Genomic DNA, 16,603 nt, shown 5'->3' with positions numbered 1-16,603 from the left:
CCAGGTTGGACAAGGCCTTGAATGACTTGGTCTAGTGGAAGGTGTCTGTTCCTGCCAGCCATGCAGGGCTGGAACTGGAGATGATCTGCAAAGTCCCTTCCAACTTAAACCATTCTGCCCAAGTCAGTGCAGCCTCTCCTCCCTGCAAGTGACATGCTAGCTCCTGACTTCAAGTCCCTCACTAATAACCTAGTCTGGGGAATCTGAACAGCACTAATTCAATCCATCAGCTGTGCATGAATTCGCCCAGCTCTACTCACACAGTGCTTCTAGGATTCTTTTACCATACCAAGCACAAACTGAAATTCCCTTAAACTCAGGTAAAGAGGTCATCTAAGAGAGACTCTGCTTAACAGAATAGACAAAGGCTCAACTTAAGCCCACCAACATAATTAATGAACATCTCAGCGTGGCACACAGAACAATGACAACAGTGATCAGCACTTCTGTTATCAGCACTTTGCACCCTCCAGCAGTTCAGCAGCACTCCACCACCTCATAAAGCCAGAGCACGTTAAATCAAGCCTTGTCTGTGCGATACTCCCTCCCCAAAGGAGCCAACCTGAAGGATTTCTACCGTTGGAGAGAAAATACAGCAGAGAAACGATTGCCTTTTCTGAGCTGCTTCACCCACCTTGTCCTTGAAGATATGTGGATTTTGATAGATGAAGTCCCGATAGCTCTCTGTGCGCACTTTATCCTAGGATTTCCAGAACAAAAACGTGTTCATTTTCCTGGTTAGGTAGAGCACGTTGTTCAGAAAAGGAGAAAAACTTGCCTTCTTAACTCTGCCTCCAGATCTTTTGTGGCTACTGCACTTAGAAAGGCTCTGCCGCCACGACTTTTTGCATACAATATTCGCTTAAGACTTTGCCTTTGCAAATGAAGTTGGCGGAGCCTCCACAGCACAGAGAAGAAATTAGTTTCCTGACCTGATGCAGTTGGATGTTTAAAAGTCCTTAATGCCACTTTACCACAGAGTAACAATAATGCATCAACTTTAGATAACTGTGGCAAGAATCTGGGCCTTCAGCCTATAGAAGCCATCTGTATTATTTTGCTTTCTGTCTCTCCTGTGCCACACAGATTGCTTCTAAAAGAGTTAAGGATCACATTAACCTTTTCTAGTTCCAAACAGACTGCAGACATGAAAATCTCTAATGACAAGCTAGTAACTGAAGCTGCAGAGGCCATTCTATCCAAGCCCGATAAAATAAACAAACTCAACTGTAATATAACATGACCTGAGAAGCTGGACTGTTCTCTAGCATATGACTAAATATTTATAGTACCTCAGTGTGTGAGAGCTAGCAGCATAGCTCAATCCACCAGCAAGGTAAGCTATCACAACACTGATTCTCTTAACATGCATCAGCAGGTACACAAACTGACAGGCAAGTATAGGTTCTGGAATTGCTGCTGCAGTTCAAATGTCAGAACAAAGCAAAAGAAAAATTAAGTCATTTTTATCTAGCACAAAGCCATAAATAATCCTGAGGCATAAAATCCAACTGTGTATATTTAAATTGCTATTTTGCTACTGTGGCAGGCAAGATTTTTACAAGCAACAGAGTAGCTACCAAAATTTTCTCCAGTGAAAGACAACAAAGTCTGTTTTATTAGAACAAGAGCAGCAGCAGAGACCATGAACCTGCCCATAAACATTCTGGAGACAAAAAATTATTTTGAGGCTTGAAAACCCTAAAATCTATGTTTAAATTCAATTTAATCACACACACAAGTCCCAGAGGGGCATTAAGGATCATTACAGAGAATGGTACTTTTAAAGTTATACATAATTGAGATGGAAAAAAAAAAGAGAAAGATCTCTTTCAATCCATATTGGTTTACCTACGTTCTAGTCAGAGCAACTATTTTTAGTACTTCACCTCTGCTGCAGTATGTAATAAGATTTACTGAAATAACCAAGGAAAAATAAAATCATCAAACAAAAATCAGAATGCTCAGCATCAATGGAGGAGGCAGTCAGCTGGAAAGCAGCCTTCCACCCTGCCCACTCACACTGCCTCAGCACTGCCCCAACTCAATCAATACAATTCTCACTGCTGCCTCCACTCCACGCACTGCTGCTCGAGTAGAGCACTATCATTCACTTCAGGTCCCCTTATTCATCAATTCCTTTCTCCCACTTCCCATTTCAGTGCAATGCTTTTGTTTGGTTGGTTTGCAATAAAAAAAATGGTAAGGAAATGTATTAAGGTGAGAGTCAAGAAATTCTTGGGGAAGCAGAGAGAGGAAGGAAAACACAAACCATTTGGTAAAGCAACACCACACATCCCTTATCTCTGAAGAAACTGCAGCAAAACTCACTCATTTGAAACTCCATCCTACCCCTATCAGGCTTTAAAAAAAAATAGAGAAGGGATTATAATAATAATTCCTAGCATCTAGGAATAAATTCAATGCAGGTGGTAAAAGGCAATTGGTTTCCTACACTTGGAACGTCAAAAGTCTTCCTAAAATACATACTGACAAATGTGCCTCAAGCCAACAAAATACAATTCTATCCCAATTTCCATGTGCAGAGATGTATAATCCTACAAACTTGATTAGCAAAGAGAAAAGCTTCCTCGTCCTCTAGCCTGTGACAGCTTCACACAACTGCAGAACCAAGCTTCTATCATTTCTATTTATCCTCAAGAGCAAAACCATCTTTCTCTGTGCGTTCTTCTGCAGACATCTCTTGACTTCTGCACCACCACCACCCCTTCCTTTAATATTAACCTCACTCTCATACTATTTTTAATACACTCATACTATTTTTATCAGCCTTGTACTATTTTTAACACAAATTCATGTGTGTAAATGATCTGCAAAGCAGAAAACTCTACATGCTACCGTGATTTAGATATACCTGCATGGACAAAGTCACTTTGCAACTCTGTATTCTATCTTACACGAGGCAGGAATTTTCACTCGTGCCTTAAGGTAACAAAAATGTTTTTGTCTTTCACAGCTGTGATACTTTCTAGGAAGCATGAAGAGATTTTGATTTGCCTGCCAGTTAGTAAGTCGTTGGGGTTTGTTTTTTTGGCAAGTTAAAAGGGCAGAGGCAGGTTTGCTTCTGAAGAGTTCTTTTATCATATCAATGGAAGCTATGATTTTTCTAGCTGTTCAGTGTCATGCTACCAATACACTGCACAAATATCAACAACTTCAGTGTCTTTAGGGCAAAAGGAAGCCACAATATTGCAAATTTCAATGGGTAGGAAAATGTAAACTAATGAAAAACATTTGCTGTCTGTACCACGTTTTATCCTTTCTCTTTGAAGCACCTGGGAAAATGCTGCTTTTGGCAAGGTAAGGTTGTGGTACCCAGACTTTAATATATGTTCCAGCATATCTGTATATGATTTTATGCTCCTAATGCTCCCCACAAAGCAAGTGAAAGCTCTCCCAGCCTAGCTCCTAGGGAAAAACGCTCACGTACAGCAGGGGTTAAAAATGCAGCTGCTCTGCAGTATATTTATGGGCACACAGCCCACTTCATTCCATCTCTTCTCTTCAGTCCTACCAAGATGCAGCCGAGCTGACTTTCTAACCTTTAGCATCTCTTCGTGTATCCCATAATGCCCGTAGGAGCTGAAGTAAACGCCATCCTCATCCTCCCGAAGGTCCGCAATGGCGCCGGCTGACGAGCTGCTCCCCACATCTGCCTTCAGCACAAAATCCTGGGCAAACTGTCTGCAATCAGTTTGAAACACACCCTTGAGACAGCTTTATGGGACCAGGGAAAGCAGGGGGGCTGGGGGGAGAAAGGGGCTACAAAGAGATGAGGAAGCCAGGCTGCACCAGCGCTAGGACAACAATGGGACCAGCCTGAAGTGTGCACAACCTCCCTCTGCCGGCTCCTCCAGCCCCCTGCACCACCGTTCTGCAGCCAGCAGCCTCCTGCGAGGAGCCGCGAACGGCAGCAGCGACAAACTCGGGACCTAGTTCTGTTTTGAAAGAGGACTTCTTTCTTTTGCACTCCCTGGGACAAAGACAGCAGCACAGTGCTGCAAGCAAGACGTGTCTCAGGCTGTGTGACAGAGAGGCAGCCTCAACACAAGAGGTTTGGACTCGAGGATCTATGGAGGTCACTTCCAACCCCTAACATCCTGTGATCCTCTGAACTACGAAGTGCAGAGCACTGCAGGGCTAGTGGAGGGCTGGAGCACTAGAGAAAGAAAGCATTTGGGTGGAAACATACCGGGGCTTAAATTCTATTTATTACTTTGCTTTCATGCTGCTTATTTTTTCTCCTCCATGGCCTTCCACTCCTGATATGCATGCTCATTTCTCACTGATGTGGGGATTTTTAGTCTGGAGAAGACTGGGAGGGGATTTAATAAATGCTTCAAAATACCTGAGGGCTGGGGGCCAGGAGGGGGGGACAGGCTCTGCTCACTGCTCCCTGGGATAGGACAAGGAGCAATGGATGGAAGCTGCAGCACAGGAGGTTCCAGCTCAACACAAGGGGGAACTTCTTGACTGTAAGGGCCACACAGCACTGGCACAGGCTGCCCAGAGAGGCTGTGGAGTCTCCTTCTCCGGAGACTTTCAAGGCCTGTCTGGATGTGTTCCTGTGTGACCTGATCTAGATTGTACGGTCCTGCTCTGGCAGGGGGGTTGGACTCGATGATCTCTTTGTGTCCCTTCCAACCCCTAACATCCTGTATGCCTGTGATCCCAGCAGTTTTGATGACAAAATACACAAATTAAGATGTTTACCACAAAAACAACAGTGACAAGCAAACAGTTCCTACTACACCTATAATGAACTGAAAAAGCAAACATGCTTCAGCCAGCCAATGTTCCTCCAAGGCCTACATGCCCAACTCAAGAAAACCTGCATCCTGGACCACTCCACAGCAGCCAGAGCTCACCTTTAACAGTGCTCACACTTTCTAATATAGAAGCTTAATGTATAAGAGCTGTAGGTAACATCTCATTACCAGTGACACCCTTACAGAGCAACGAACCCAAAAGTACTAGCTCAGTCCTGATGCACCACATGCTCCCCTACTACACTAGTTTGGATGGGGAAGAGAAAGTGGCAAGGGAGATTGTATTAGCAGTGTCCCAGTGACCAAAACTTCCTACACTTGCTGACATACAGGCACAGTCCAGATCTTGTTTTCATTGCTGCTCTTTACCATGGTAGTTTGCCTTTGCCTTACTGTTGGATAAAGAGCAAAATGACAAACAACTAAACCTGCAAAAGAAGGTTCTATGGCATATCATTAAGCACAGTTAGCATTTTGTAAGATTTAAGCCCAAGTTTAACTGCCTTTAAAATGGATTCAGCCAATAGTTCCTCCAGCCTATGGATTCAGAACTTGTCCTCCTCTCTTTTTAACTAAAAAAACCACCAAGGACCCCAGGGATCAGTACTGAGTCCAGTTCTGTTCAGTATCTTCATCAATGACCTGAATGAGAGGATTAAATGGACTCTTAGCATGTCTGATGATGACACAAAACTGGGGGTGAGGCTGACACCCCTGTCAGGCTGTGCTGACATCCAGTGAGATCTGGATGCTGAGAGCTGGGCAAAGGGGAACCTCGTGAAGTTGAATAAGCACAGATGCAGAGTCCTGTGCCTGGGGAGGAGTAACAACAAGCACCAATACAAAGCAGGAGTCATCCTGCTGGAAAGCAGCTCCATGGATAAAGACCCTGGAGTCCTAGCAGAGAGCAAGTCCTCCATGGGACAGCAGTGTGCCCTTGCAGGCAAAAAGGCCAACAGCATCCTGCGGTGCATTAGGCAAAGTGGGTCCTGCAGGTCTAGGGAGGTTTTCCTGCCCCTCTGCTCTGCCCCAGTGAGACTACACCTGGAATACTGTGTCCAGTTTCAGGCTTCTCAGTTCAAGAGAGACAGAGATCTGATGGAGAGAGTCCAACAGAGAGCAACAAGGACGACTGGAAGACTTGAACACCTCTGCTATGAATAAAGACAGGGATGTGGGGCATCAGTGTTTAAATTCATCTCTAAAAGACTCATGGAAAAGAAACTGAAATACGAAGAATGGTCTAAAGCAAAATTTGTGTTTCTGGGCTGTGTGCTTATAAAAGTCAGGCCTACATACCCAGCACAAGTTATGACTTATACTTCAGTTGCATTCTAGCACTTACTCAAATTCCCACAGGTCTTTGAACATGAACATCTTATCTCACCTAAACCACATCAAACAAAAACACCCAGAAATTCAGTTTAAGCCCTTACTTCATTTTCTGAAGATCATCTTGTGCTCTAGCCAAGGCTGCTTCTGCAAGTCTTGCTCTGTGTTCTGCATGTTTTAGCTGTTCAAGGAGCATCCCAGACTCGTTCAAACCGTTACACAGCAAAACACTTGCAGGCTCACAAAGATCTTCTATATCTGATGAGATGAGGAGAAAAAATCCAGTGTCACAGTGTCACATGTTGCTTCACAGCAGCTCATAAACATACAATCTTCTCAGTGATGCTATTTCTGTGCTTAGATGACTTGTAACAGCAACCTGTTTCACAAGAAGCACCACTGAATTTCATAGGACTAGATGGAAACCAAGACACTTAAGTGAAAGCAAGTATGCTAGAATCAGAGAATGGGTTGGGTCAGAAGAGGCCTTAAAGCTCATCCAGTTCCAATGCCCCTGCCATGGGCAGGGACACCTTTCACTACACAAGGCTGCTCAAGGCCTCATTTAACCTGGTCTTGAACACCTTCAGGGAGTGGGCATCCACAGCCTCCCCGGCAACCTGTGCCAGTGTCTCACCACCCTCACTGGAAAGAGCCAAGCTTTAAGTTAACAAAGCAAATAAATCCAGAATTCAGGCTTCTTTAAACAGCAGTGTTTGATTACTGATTATTTAATACATCCCATTTACTCTGCAATTAACCACACTACAAACCTGGCCCCTATTTTTCAAGTTACACTGTGAGGCCAAAAGGGCTGGTAGAGACAAAATAAGGTAGAAATGTTTAAAAAGTCTTAATAATTAGACACTAACTCACAAATTCCAAACCAATTCCCCTGGCTTTTAGAAAGCTTCTAAACACATAAAACTCAAAGCAGCCTAAGCATAATGAATCTAGGTGAAATACTGCTTTTTCACTACCAAAACCCAGACTCACTATCATGTCCCATTCACAGAAATCACAGAAATACCAATTTGGCAAAGCCCCTCAGGATCACCAAGCCCAACCTATTACCCCACTCTGCAAGATTCACCTTAAACCATATCCATAAGCACAACATTCAACTCCTTGTAAATTCAACTGGTGATTTCAGCAGCTGGTAGCAGATTACAAATGGTGCTGCAGTAGTTGTGGATATAGTTAGGAGCTACTGTCAGCTTAGTGGGCAAAAGACTCCCCTAAAAAACCCACAATAAAAGAGGAATGGAAGAGTGACTATTTAGCCCCTGGGACTATTTCAGTTACTATGCAGCAGGGCCTGCTCACAAAAGGGCAAGACTGCATTCCAGACCACACAAAGGTCAAAGAAAGATGCACAACAGGAAGAAAATAAGAGGATCACGGGCAGCAAAAATAAGTTCAAAAGCCAAACTGAATGCCCTCAGAATGACCATCTGAGGGACTATCACAGGAGATGAACTAAGGCTGCTTGCACTGATCACTAGAACCATTAAAGCAGCAGGAATCATCTTTCCAGCTGTAGTATCTTGCACTGGGTTAGTCCAACACGGAATTTGTCTAGAAGCGTAAGATCTCTCCACAGCAAGAGAACAGAGATAACAGAACAGGGCTAAGGAAAACTCAGTCATTAAAAAAACTCAACTTGTAACACATGGTAAGAATTTCAGAGCACGACTTTATGTCATGACTTCAGTTCCTACGTGCAGGTCCTCATGCACATAAGACAACTGAACAATAGCGATGAGGACACCAACTCTGCCAACACCACATCTATCCCCCCACACAGTACAGTCATACTGAAATAATTTACTCACCAAACTGAAGTAGGAGATCATCCTCTAGCTCTGGTTTCAAATATTCCTCTCCTTCCCAAGGCAGTGGGCTGCTGAGAGAACTCAAATACTCTCCTGTTGGTTTCTAGGCAGAAGGCAGCAAGTATATGAGAGAAAAAATCCATACAAACACCAACCTAACACACTCAATACAATCAGACAAAGATCTGCTCTGCCACCCATTAAAGCCACTTCAATAATATCCTCTGTGTTTTGCAGCAAAGGCTGAGAAAGATATCATTTTAAATCAGGAGTAGTGGTAACAGTGAAGAAATGAACTGCTGGCCTCTATCCCAGCTCTGACAGGTCCTTACCTTAGCATACTGACAGCACACCCATGGTGACCAGAGAACAGAATGAAACTACACCTACGAGCTACTCAGACCCAAAGCCAGGAAGCTACAGGATGCAGAAACTGAATACAAAGAGTACAGCACAAGAGATTGACAGACACTGAAGGATGCTTGTAGGATTACACTGCTGTCAGGACTCAGGTTTACTCAGGTGTTTGGCCGTGTCAGACCCATAACAACAGGACAAATCACTAAGTCCAAGAGCCTAACAGAGTAAAGTGTGTTTACACAAACAGTGCTCTAAGTAAAAAATGCCACAGTCTGTCCTGTTTGCATCCTGACAGCCAATACTTCTCCAGGAAAGAAGAGGTCAGATTCTGGAATTCATTCTTTCCCTTTCTGTGCTTATCCTGTACAGCTAGCTACACTTTGAGTAACTGTTTGAGTATCTAAGACTTAAGGAGTCAAGTAAAAAACAATTATATAAGGAGGTATTAAGGCTGAACATAAACCTTTAGGGGACAACCAAAGAAGACACTTCAAAGTCAGAGAACACACAGAATATGACTGGGTCTAACTGAAAACTGTAAACTTCCCTCAGCTTTCCTCAATTCTGCTATCATTTTTACAGAATCATTCAGTTTGGCAATGACCTCCAAGATCATCAAGTCCAACCTTCTACCCAACACCTCTGTGACCACCAGATCCTTTCTTCACCTTCCACAGCAGTGAGGCCAACCAAATTATTAAGACTTCCAGGTACTTTTCACAGAATCGACCAGGTTGGAAGAGACTTCCAAGCTCATCCAGTCCAGCCTAGCACCCAGCCCTGTCCAGTCAACCAGACCATGGCACTAAGTGCCCCAACCAGGCTTTTGCTCAGCACTTCCAGGGACAGCAACTCCACCACCTCCCTGGGCAGCCCATTCCAATGCCAATCACTCTCTCTGCTAACAACTTCCTCCTAACATCCATCCCAGACCTCCCCTGGCACAACCTGAGACTGTTGCTGGGTGACTGGGAGAAGAGACCAATCCCACCTGGCTACAACCTCCCTTCAGGTAGTTGTAGAGAGCAATGAGGTCTGCCCTGAGCCTCCTCTTTTCCAGGCTACACCACCCCAGGTCCCTCAGCCACTCTCCATAGAGCTGTGCTCCAGGCCCCTCAGCTTGTCAGACCTTTGTGCATAGTTTACATTTTAGCATTGATTTAGTTTAAAAACAAATGAAAAAGAAAAGGGTAAGAGGTTAACTTCAAACTCTGTGACCTAAGAGATCCTGTGCTGTCCTTACTAACAGCGCAGCTCATGACCTCAGCAAAGACCCTTTAACATACATGTGAAGGCTGAGAAACTTCAGTTATCAAGGAGTAAACCCACTGCTGGAGTAAGACAGCAGAGTGAGAGGCCAAGATCAACTAAACAACATAACAGGCCATTGTGTGGAGTTTCTGCAAGTCTGAACATTCTCTTCTGGAAACAATAAAACACAAAATGCAAACTATTTCACAGCTACATAAACCCATCAGTAATCACTTTAATTCCTACAAATTCTTATTTGCAGATACAGAATACTAAATCTCGTGGTTATCACAAGAGGAAAACTGCCGGCAGAGTGTTTTGATTTCCTCTTCCCCAGACAGCTTCCAGAAGATGTTATGTGGTGCACTTACCTTTAACCTAGCAAAGTTTATTAGCTTAACATATCCATAAAAATCGAGTCCTGAAAAGAAAGAAAGGGGAGGGGGAAAACATTTAAATGTAGAGCTTGCATTCTGGAAAATCACCCAGGTTGTGCAACTAATCATTTACAACAAGTCACAGACAAAATCTTACCGTGTTTCTTGACCACTTCACACACATTAAAACGATGCTCTGCTTTGCAGTGGGAGAACACATCCTCAGCAGAACTGAAGAACCTGTAAGTAACAACTTAGTGAATATGGATGAGGCACTTAGTGCCACGGTCTAGTTGACTGGATAGGGCTGGGTGCTAGGCTGGACTGGATGATCTTAGAGGTCCTTCCAACCTGGCTGATTTCTATGACTAACACGTTCAGGTAACACTGTTTTAGGAGGGTTAGTTTTAGGACCTGCAAGGCAAAGAACAGATTTTTGCCTTTAAGGAGAGCAGGCATCTGCTCACTCCCAAAGAAGCGCTCCCCTTGTTTGCTAAACGTTTTACAACAGCAGACAGCCAATACGAAACCTGTGTCTGCCAAACCACACAGCCTGTTAGCAACTTCCACAAACTCCTTGAGTTGCAGCCAAGATCTAAGCGGCACACATACATCTCCGAGGCAAGCTGCCCGGCCAGGTCGGCGGCACCCAAGGGCAATTTTGGGTCTATTCACTGACAACGGAAGAAGATAACAGAAACGACGCAAGCAGCTTCACGTTGCTTCAGCGCCAAAAGAAAACAATTACTGCTCCCTCCTTTAGACCAGACTTAACAGAGCTCCAGCTCTCAAGACGCCGCGCACAAGCTGCAAAGCCACAAAGCGGCGTTACAAGCTACTTATTCACCTCCCCGCCGCGGCTGGCTCCCGCGGGCACCGTGCGGCTCCCGCACCTCCCCGCCTCAGGAAGCTCCTCCGCCGGGGGAGGGAGGCCAGGGCCAGCGGGAGCGCCGCGGCCCCACCTGTCACAGAAGAGGCAGCTGGCCCGCGGCTCCTCGGCGGCACCTTCCTCTTCCTCCTCCCAGGCGCCCTCCTCGTCGGACAGCTCGGGCATCTCCTCCTCCGCCGGCAGCCCGCTGGACCCTGCGGAACGCACAGCAAGGGGCCGTTAGTGACACCGGGATGAAGGAAAAAAGCGGGGAAGAGAAAGAAGGCGGCAAAGGGGGAAGGAAGCCGGCGCCGGCCGCAGCCGGGTACCTGCGGAAGGCGCCCGGGACGCCATGGCGGCGGCCACAGCCACACGTGCGCCGCTTCCGGGCGCCGGCCCCGGCCGCAGGCCGCGCGGAGGGAGGGCCCAAGGGCGCTCGCACGCCCCCTGGCGGAGCTCCTCCAGCATGGCTGAGCGGCGCCGGAGGGGCGGCGGCTGCGTGGCGCCACCTCGTGGGGGTCCCGCTGCCGCCTGCAGGGCGCTCACGGCGGCAGCTTCGGCTGCTGCTGCCGGGCAGGGGTCGCAGCCTCGGCCAGCCTAAAATGTAAGCGTCTGGCGCTGTTGCCGGGTTCCCGATTCTTCCAAATAGCCTGGCTGCGGTGCGAGAGCTAAAGGAAGCAACACCTGCCTGCCGGCTTTTGAACGAAGGTTAGCAACAGACTTCTGCAACCGAGTATCTCGCTGAAATGCAGAAGTTAGAAAGTGGATTAAAAATAACAACACATAGAGAGCCAAAACACCTCCTGAGGCATCCTACATGGAATTACATATGTCAATAAATTAAACGATCCAGCCTTGCACTAGTAAAGCAGTCCCATGCACTTTAATTTTCCTTCTCCCTTGCCCTCCTATCTCCCAAAGCTAACAAAGAAAGCTTTCAAGCATGGCACTAATTAAACAGACTCATTTTGCCTAATCCAGCGGGATTATAGGCAAACCCAGCAGGATATGAAAAATCTAAATATGGAAACTGGGTTTAGACAAGATCAGAATGACAGGTCTGGAAAAGGACCTAAGAGCTCCTAACTCAGGCTCCTCCACAAATTCTGTTCTGGTTTTGCATTGCTTATCCATTCAGAATCGTTTCTATAGGTATGACAAAGCAATACTGGTTCTGTAAGCACTGTTTAGTTGTGTAACCCAATGCTTCTCATGGAACTGTTTCCTACCCAGGGTCTCAGTACTGCTTGCTGAATTAGAATTAGTGCCAAGTGCTGCATACTCTTAGACTACAGAAGAACTCTAAGCAAGTCAGATGCTCCCACATTTTCTCACAGCGGGGTCTGATGCAGTGAAATAAAGAGAAAATGCAGAATGCCAAGATACACTTTTCCTCTATGCCTGCTCCAGCAGCTAATCAGAGAGTAAGCTTAACAGCCACTGCTCTGTCAGTGATGCCTGGGCTGATAGCAGCAAAAGCAGAAACAGCAACTTCTTTGTGCTTTACTGAAATTCTCCCCCTGCAAAGGGGCAAGGGGTCACTGATTGCATAGTCCTTGCTCTATTGCACACCCTCAGCTATTGTTGAGTCTACTTGGAGAGCAACAGACCAAATGTGCCTTGTAACCAAATCTTCTTTTTTATTATTGCTTGAATTAAGATTCTTGATAGATGCAAAGCACCTGTTCATTTGGGTCAGTGTGTGTAACGTGTGGGGTGAAGACTGTGTGGAATCCTTGCAGTAGATAGGCATAATTTACACTGGTATCTTCTGAAATATGATTGTCTTTGTTACAGTCCCCTAATGCTTGTAAAGGGATTTGCATGGTACAGGAAGATTTACAATGTAATGGATGACTATTTCATAATCCGGGCCAAGGGGAAGAAACTTCAAATATACACCTTTTTTTTTTTTTTTACTGCACTTCAAGATTCTTTTCCAGCTCTCAAAACCACACCACTGGGGAAGCTGCTAGAGGGTGTTTGTACCCAAAATGTGCCATCAAGATATGTCTTGTGGGCTTAGCTTCATCCTGATTTCTAAGCGTGTGTAACTTCACCCTCTACCTGCGCCACTCTTTTGTGCTCACTGTGCTTGCCCTTATTCCAAAGCAAAGAAAGTGTGGTAATAGAAACTGTATAGCAAACAAATGAAACACTTTATTAAGTGGCTGTGACTTTGCCCTGTGTGAAATATGTTAGGGAAAAACAATCAGAGAGAGAGAAAATGTTTAAAAATTGAAGCTGAGAAACCAAATCACTTCTTAGTCTTGTAGTCAGAGTTATAATGTTTTTTCCAGCTTAAACCACAGGAAGTTGCAAACAGAGGAGACAAAATGCACACAGTGATGGACACTCAAGGCTGAAGGCAATTTTTCTAAAGCCCTGTCTAAAACGACCAAAGTGTCTGTGATGGTTTGGGAGTTAACTGCCCTCACACACAAATTAATTCACCCAGACTAGACTCAGCCAGCTGGAAGTTAAGGAACAAAGCTTAATATTCCCAGCTTAGTGCAACATACAAGCAGAGAGTTACAATATAGTACAAATGTTTACAGCTATAGACAGAAATATACAAGTCAAAGGTAGTACAGAAACACAACAGCCCCCCCAGAGTCCACAGTCCCTAGGAGGGCCTCCAACAACACTTCCACCTTTTTTCCACTCCTCTACCTTATCCCAGAGCCTGCCTTATGCACAGGTGAGTTGTGAGGATCAGCAAGGGGCGTTAGAAGCAGAATGGTTAGTTGGGTTACACAGCAGAACAGCAGAAGCCCAGGGAGAAAACAGACACCAACTCCAACAAATAGAACCTGTCTTATCTATGCTTATGTCCTTGCCTGTGTGTCTCAGCAAACCTACGAGTGCAGCAGACATCACCACTGTTTCCTTTTCACAGCCTATCACCTAATTTCTCTCGCTAAAATGTTCCAATTAGCCTCAAACCAGCACAGTGTCTGAAGCATTACACTGCACTCCTTGGGTGCTAAACCCAGCCCTGACCGAGAATGGCACTTCTGAAAGCACAGAGCTCAGTCCACCCACACCATTTTGTTACACCTTTGATCAAATTAATGGTGCAAACTCTTTGTAGAAAGCAGTCTAAAAGCTGGCTGTTTGGGGGAGTCTTTCAGATGTGTAGCCATGAGGTTCTCACAAAGCAATGGAAAAGCACAGCTGCAGCAGCTCTAGGTGCAACAGGCAGAAATACAGAAGCCTCACGTTTCTCTGATCTGCAGAGTTGCTTCCACCGCTGGCATCCAGCAGGTAAATGTTTAGAGCAGTACTTGTGGGCATCTTTAGGACAAAAGAGCAATCACGAAGAAGCCATCCTGAAGTAATTCAGATGTTTCAATCTGTTACTATCTGCATTGCTACAGAGGGGGTGGAAATCTCTGTAAACTGCAAAAGAAGTCCTATCCCCATCTGAAGTAGAAGAAAGTGTTTGCTTTAGGCCACATCTTACCATGATCTCTGTATGTTCCCAGCAAGAAAACAAGCGAGGACAGGTGGCACCCAGACCAGTGGAACTCTGAGGCCTGTGAATAAAAAACAAACCCTCAGAAGCAATGGTTTGGCCCAGAATGTTTTCTAAATGCTGACAAGATATTTAGTGTCACAACACTGAATGTGGAACACTCAGCAAACTCTGGGTGTAAATAGCCAGATGAGTTACTTTGAAATAAAAGCCCTTCTGAGGGAGCATCTGAGGATGGTAACTCCACCTGAAGCTGCTCTGCTCTCTGTTCATAAGAAGCAACAAAACAAAGGCGCTGGAAGCTCAGAGTGTTGCAGTGAAGAAACCTGAGATGGAAATGGCAGCATCAGCTGAAGAAGTTAGAAACCTAAACAAAAAGAGCATTACACATTTTCGTAGCTGTTCAAGGAATCGAGTGCTTACTGCCCAGATTTCCAAGGGCCTGATAAGAATACTCTGAGGAGCAGAACTGAAGTGCAGGTAGAGGAAGGGTGTGAAACTTTGTAGACAACAGGGTAATAGGGACCAGCAGAAGGCAGTCACACTTCTCGTCTCTGCTACAAGTGCAGTGTCAATGATTTCCCTTAGTGTGCACTAGGTCACAGCCTGGACTAGTCTCTGTACTTTGATGGATGTGACAAAAAAAAACACTAGAACTTTTTGGGTCAGCTTCACTTTCCCTGAGCTGTGACTGCCCCAGCGGAATGGAGACCAACACTGATGATCATGAGCAGACAAAACCAAGTCAGAAAAGGAGATAAAACAGGAAAGTAGAACCAGACATAGGACCACACCCACTGAGGCTGCTTTTCTTGCAAAATCATTTTTACCATTCCAACAAAGACAGAAGGAAGTGTCCACCACACTGCATCTCTCAAAAATCAGCGTCGGAGCCAAGTGGGATGGGTTCAGTGAGCTCCCTGCAGCAAAGAGTGCACCGTTTGCTTCTGCTTCTCTAATTAGAAACCTGGAGAGCCTTATGCAACGACTTTGGCAACACAAATCTGGGTGTATGTCAAGAGCTGGAGATGTCAAAAGATTGATTGCACCAGCTGAGTTTTTGTGGAGGCTCTACAAACCCAGGAAGTCTGTGTTTGTTAGTATTAAAAAGCTAGCTGCTATCTCTTGCTGCAAGGTTCGAATGAAATCACTTTGCAGGAGAAGATAGACAGCTTAGGAAAATTATCTCAGAGGTGATCTAGCTACCCAAAAATGCTTCTCTCTGAGGTCTGGACAGTTTGGGAAGGAGGAAAAAGAAAGGCTTAACCTGCACAAACAATAGCAAAACGTAAATGTACAACTGCAAAACGCAGAAGCAAACCAAATGCCTTCCAAAGCAGCTACCCATTGTGAATCACACAAGAAATCATGAAGCGTTTCACTGTTTGTGCCAGCTTGCTCGAAGTTCTCTGGGCTTAGCTGTTTTGTTGAGAGACTTTGGCCTCATTTTCAGTTCATTTCACTGAACAAAACTAAGGGTTAAAAAAAAAATTAAAATGGAAATTACCTTCAGTAAAACTTCAAATTCCCCTGATAAATATTAATTGCCGCTTGTTGAAGAGGTGCTGCCGCTGGTTTGAGGTATTTTGAGTAGTAGCTATGTGTGTTAAATCTCCCATTCTTTGTACCAGCTTCTTCAAAAAAAAAGAACTACCTACCTCAGCCAATGAGAAGTGCCAGGACCGACGCTGTCTCCCTCACTTAATCCAAGGCCAGTAGAGGGATAATTTGATTAAACTGAGACCCTAATTTATTTAGCTTTAGTTCTGGATCAACCTCTTCTTAATAGAGTGCTGTCGTCTCCAATTGTTTGATGAAAATTAAAGTGACATAAATACCATGGGACTTTTTCAATCTGATTAGTCAGCTAACTTGCATCAATACTACCCCAGCCATCAGGCGCTGGCGTCCTTCCTTTCACCAGCCTTACTAACAACTGACAAGTTCTCCTTGAAGCCTGGGCACCCACGCTGCCACTCAGACCCCCACACTTAACCCATCATCCACCCTCAATGGGCCTTGTTTGACAAGGTGCCCACACCTTTTTCCATTGCTGTTCATCAGACAAAGCTAAATATTGTTTTATTAGCAATCAATAGCCTGTTAATCCCAAACGATTTCACAAATCCACTGAGCTCTCAAGCTGATTATAAACGTTTGGTGTGTTTTTTTTTTTAAGCTGCTAAATTTCAGATGGATTTTCCCCTCTCCTCCCAACCCTCCTGCTCCGTTATGGGACATTGTAGCTGGTGAGCAAAGCTGCAAAGGCAAAAGGGCTCTGTTGTCTTTAAGAGGACGTTTACAAATGTCAA

At 45.1% G+C, this 16,603-nt stretch overlaps 1 protein-coding gene across 2 annotated transcripts in view; it reads right to left on the bottom strand.

Moving 5' to 3' along the window:
* Positions 1–16,603, bottom strand: part of PRMT3 (protein arginine methyltransferase 3) — a 124,142-nt gene that overhangs the window by 43,843 nt on the left and 63,696 nt on the right. The window contains exons 1-8 of one of the 2 annotated variants that reach the window (XM_064163053.1): positions 11,143–11,296; positions 10,908–11,028; positions 10,103–10,185; positions 9,940–9,989; positions 7,958–8,060; positions 6,227–6,380; positions 3,564–3,705; positions 635–700 (exon numbers count right to left, since the gene is read on the bottom strand). In XM_064163053.1, the coding sequence (XP_064019123.1) occupies positions 635–700; positions 3,564–3,705; positions 6,227–6,380; positions 7,958–8,060; positions 9,940–9,989; positions 10,103–10,185; positions 10,908–11,028; positions 11,143–11,281 (858 nt within the window). In that variant the 5' untranslated portion in view covers positions 11,282–11,296. Of the gene's footprint in view, positions 1–634; positions 701–3,563; positions 3,706–6,226; positions 6,381–7,957; positions 8,061–9,939; positions 9,990–10,102; positions 10,186–10,907; positions 11,029–11,142; positions 11,297–16,603 lie in introns of those variants that run through there. The other variant, XM_064163055.1, reaches the window with a different exon arrangement.

The sequence above is a fragment of the Pogoniulus pusillus genome, chromosome 24 (genome assembly GCF_015220805.1).
Source record: "Pogoniulus pusillus isolate bPogPus1 chromosome 24, bPogPus1.pri, whole genome shotgun sequence".
In the NCBI taxonomy this organism is placed as follows: Eukaryota; Metazoa; Chordata; class Aves; order Piciformes; family Lybiidae; genus Pogoniulus; species Pogoniulus pusillus.
The sequence above is the reverse complement of the archived record's forward strand: the minus strand, read 5'-3'. Positions and strand labels throughout refer to the sequence as shown.